At 44.3% G+C, this 4555-nt stretch overlaps 1 protein-coding gene across 1 annotated transcript; it reads left to right on the top strand.

Annotated features, from left to right (window-relative positions):
• Positions 1–2560: 2560 nt before the first annotated feature.
• Positions 2561–3953, top strand: fam43b (family with sequence similarity 43 member B). Its single transcript, XM_008319118.3, has one exon. The coding sequence runs from the start codon at positions 2927–2929 to the stop codon at positions 3926–3928; it is 1002 nt and encodes a 333-aa protein (XP_008317340.1). The 5' UTR covers positions 2561–2926; the 3' UTR covers positions 3929–3953.
• Positions 3954–4555: the final 602 nt, after the last annotated feature.

The following is a 4555-nucleotide window of genomic DNA, read 5'->3' as shown; positions in this document are numbered from 1 at the left end:
GGCCTTTAACCTGCCATGCGCAGTTTGTTCACCAATTAGTTCTCCAGTATGTATCATTTAGAATCTATAAAGAGATCACAGCTGCATATACAGGCTGTTTAAAGGCTGTGACTCACCTTGAATGCAGGCGGCTTTATTAATATGCACCACACTCTCTGTCCATGAGAGCCAATTCAAACCAAGCCATCTTTCCTCCGTCCTAACAGAGTGCAGCAGGCCGCTCTCAAATTAGACGTAGGAAAATGTCATTAAATTACACCGCCTTTAGTGTCAGATACAGCACAGCCGAGCTGGCTCCAGACAAAAGAAGCAAACAGCCAACTTCAGATCCCACTTCCACACGGGACTAAATCCATCAAACATGTACAGGATTACATATTCAGTGACAGGCCGATCAATACTGGATCTACTCATTCATTTCTCCAAAGGCCAAACGGCGGCGGATTATTTTTAGTTTGTTGTGTTCATGTCCTTGTGTCTCTTATGTGCTTAGAGATGAGAGATTTCACTTCAGAGCTGACGTGTTGGACCGCGGCCATTTGGAAATGGTTCTTTCATCAGTCTTTGGTGACTCAGAATAATCCAGTTCATGTTGAATACGTTGAGTTAAAGCACTGAAAACCGCCCGTGTCCTCATAATAAATCATATCCTTGAATAAAGATATGTGAAATACTTCCTTTTACTTCTGCACAGCAATGATAGGTGATTATTTTCTGCTCTCACCAGAGTGACAACAGTCAGCACAGAACCTCGTCTCCCACCTCTACATTTTAGTCTTTGTTGCCTGGTGAAGCAGCGGGGCAGATACAGATAAGAACTGAAAGTGCTCATTCAGTGTAACACAATGTAATTATCATTTCCTTTTCATCTGCTCCTTCTCCTTCTGTTTCCGTTATGCATGACAAAGGTATATGTATATATATATGACCTCGGCTTGAACTTAGACCAAACAAACTAGAGATATTTTTAAAAGTCAAGTGTACTTACAAACACCAATGTCATGATATTTTTTTTACTTACTTTCAGTACAACTGAAACAGCACCGTTAACAAAAGCCTACAGTAAAATAAAGGCCAATAGCATTGATAGTAAGCACTAATAGTGCTCAGAATATTATTACAAGTGCAATGCAGTATGCACCAGAACACCAAATACTTTCTCCGACCTCTGGTCCTCTGGTCCTGAAGCAAAATCCTGATCCAAATTAATAGTAAGCAAATACTAACAAACACATACTTTAGTAGTAGTATTAACTTTGTCAACATTGTCAACACACACTCCATCTCAGCTAAGTGACACTCACCAGTTCACTGTAGGAGCAGAGCAGGTGGCAGAGACTTTAATTACCAGCTTACTCTGGTTTTCACCATCACTGAACTTAACGATGCTGCTGTAGGATTCCCACATGAACTCCCATGCATCAACAATAAGGTAGAAATAATATTGAACTGCAGCTGTTTGTATGAATAAGATGCTGGAAGCCTCCATGCTTTGGTGCCGCAGACTGGTTGCATGTCGTGACAATATTTTCGCGGATCAGTCATCGAGGTGTGCCGAATAAACACACCTTGAAATATAAAGTCTATTCAACTTACGGTAATGCTGACGGTAAGGCCAGAGTTTACTGACATTGAGAGAATATTTTTTTAAGTCGAGTCTACGTCTTTTGTTTGTCTGCGTGTTTTAACATGTCAACACACAAAGACAAGATCAGTGCATTATATCAAAATAAGACATCATTCACACTGGTAATCAATAAAATAAAACCTTTTTGTTTGTTTGTTTGTTTGTTTCCTGTATGGCCTGGTACCATTTCTGGGGTCTCTGTACCTAATGAAGAGACCAGGAACCTGTGTGACATGACGACCCTTAATGGGTTAAAGTTTTACCCCCAACATAATCTATGCAAAAGTGAACTTCCCTTTGAAAATTTGACTAGCATTAAACACACACACACATATATATACAGTATGTATATATGGTACAAACACTGTATGTAGGGCAGGCAGTACATTAAAATTCAAAAGTTTCATCAGTATTCCATTTAAACTGCAAGAGCTGAACATTATGTTTCATCACAGACTTTGAAGCATTTTTTTATGCTAAGTTATTGTTAAATTAATTAATTATTTAACTTTAAATGTAACATAATCAGCAGCTTTAGTCTTTTAAAAGTTTACCATGACGAACAATATTGTTTTTTTTTCATTATATGTGGATATTCTTTTAAAAGTTTACCATGACGAACAATAAAGTATTGTTTTTTTCATTATACGTGGATATTTAATATATTGAAATCTGTTTCTTTTTTTCTCATTAGGTAATGTTAATTATGTATGTATATATATTATTTTTAAACCAATAAACAGAGGATTTATCATTCGGCTGAAGAACATCAGAAAGACTTTCATAACAAAAGGACAGTTACATATGTCCCCCCAGAGAGAGGCATGACTCGGCGATGTACTCCCTCCCTCAGCTTTACGAGAATCACAAATACAGTGATACGTCGGTGCAAAGCCGGACAGATAAATAATGCCTTGGTACCGAGCCACTTGGAAGCAAAACAACGAAGCAGGGAGGGGGAGCCGCTGCCAGAGCTCTGGGCTGAGACTCCTGCACTGATCAGCGCTGCATGATGCAGACAACAGAGGAGAAGGAGGTGGAGGAGGAGGAGGAGGAGGAGGAGGAGGAGGAGGAGCGAATCAGGGAAACAGACTGGCTCTCAGCTCTCAGCTCTCAGTCTCCCTTCAGTGCTTCGTAAAGCAGCTTCTCTCCGTTTCCGTCCTCTCTTCTCTCATTTTTAATCTCTCTCTATCTCGAACGCACAGCGCTTTCTGTTTTCTTTTCTTTTTTTACTGCCTGAACTGACAACAGCAAACAGGGAGGGAAGCTTTTCTCGCTTGTTCAAACTACTTTCACACCATGCTGCCCTGGAGGAGGAATAAGTTTGTTCTGGTGGAGGATGAAGGCAAGAATAAATCCAAGAGCCTGGGGACGGGGCTGACCTACCACTCCATCCTCTCCTCACTGCTTCGCTCCTGTCCAGACCTGCTGCCCGACTGCCCCTTCAACTGGGTGGGCAGCATTTTCCACACCAAACGGCAAAAGGTGGAACTGAACAAAGAGGAGCCTGTTTACAATGTGCGCTACCTGGGAAGTGTGGTCACCATCACGGCTAAGGGAGAGGGCTGCACCCAGGAGGCAGTTGCCAAGATCTGGGCTCGGAGCAACTACGGGGAGCAAAGTGTCAAGATGAAGTTGACCGTGGGGCCGCAAGGAATCAGGATGAGTGCAGACAAATCTGGGAAAAAGAAACCCCTTCATCACTTCTCTCTGAACAGAATCACTTATTGCACTGCTGACCCGTGTCAGCCCAAGATCCTGGCCTGGATCTACAGGCACCAGGTCAAAAACATGGCCGTGGTGCTACGATGCCACGCCGTGCTGGTAAGCAAGTCGGGGAAGGCTCGAGCCATCGCGCACAGTCTCTACCAAATCACCACCTCGGCCTTCCGCGAGTTCAAGCGGCTCAAGCGTCAGAGTGATTTCAGGCACTGCCAGCAGCAGCTGCTGGGTGAGGAGGCGGTGCCCTTGATGCCACTGAGGAGGCTGTTGAACGGGCAGTGCCACTACAGGCTGCCTGCTGAAAACCCCGGGAGTGCCACCCGCCTCTGCTCCATTACAGAAGAGGAGGAGGAGGAGGGTGAGGAAGGGGAGGATGACATGGGCAGCAGAGATAAAATGCAGGAGTCACACACGGATGAAGACAAGCAGAAACAGAAGGTTCTGGTCACAAACACAGAGCCGACCCAGTTGTTATCGGAGCTGGACATTGGGGATATTGCCCGACTGGAGCAGTGCCAGATCAACTTTGTGAGTGACAGCAACAACAACACGTTTACATTCATCACCTCTCTGGTGTGACCGTAACGTCAACAGAAGAGAGCGACAAAAAAAAAAAACATTCCTCGTTGGGTTCCTTCACTGGCGCCACCCTCAGGCTCTCTGCCCATGTAAGTGTTTACCGGAAACTTCTCCTGCCAGACGGCAGAGCATCAGACCGCCGCTCTCTGGACTTGGATACTGGTCTGATTGTAGCAATTTGGGGAAGTGTTTACACAGAGGCCTGGTGATGCACAGACTGATGATAGCACAACAACAAACCAGGACGGGGGCCTGACAACACAGCGGTGTTGATGCAGAGACCACTAACCTGCAGCTCCCAGTATTGACCATGTTTGCCAGCAGGGAAACTAACCTGCAGCTCCCAGTATTGACCACCGTGCCGTGCAGGACGTGGTTGTTAGTCCTCGATCACTTATTTTTGTGACTATACCTAATGTTTGCCAGCAGGGACATTTTTTTGGATCGACGTGATATTTTTCAGGGAGGCTCTTTGTAAATTTGTGTAATTTTTCTAGCGTGACAATCCATTAATGGTGTTCCTTCTAAGACTGACCTTTTCGAGTGCCAACGATTGCGAAGATGAATTTTAATAAGGTTTTAATAAAGATCGCCGCCGTCTGACGGGAGACGTCGTAGTTTAGGAAG

The sequence above is a fragment of the Cynoglossus semilaevis genome, chromosome 10 (assembly GCF_000523025.1).
Source record: "Cynoglossus semilaevis isolate Cse_v1.0 chromosome 10, Cse_v1.0, whole genome shotgun sequence".
Taxonomy (NCBI): domain Eukaryota; kingdom Metazoa; phylum Chordata; class Actinopteri; order Pleuronectiformes; family Cynoglossidae; genus Cynoglossus; species Cynoglossus semilaevis.
The sequence above is the reverse complement of the archived record's forward strand: the minus strand, read 5'-3'. Positions and strand labels throughout refer to the sequence as shown.

Bases quoted from the DNA above. Each gene is read 5' to 3' on its own strand.
- fam43b (XM_008319118.3), top strand. From the start codon at position 2,927: ATGCTGCCCTGGAGGAGGAATAAGTTTGTTCTGGTGGAGGATGAAGGC.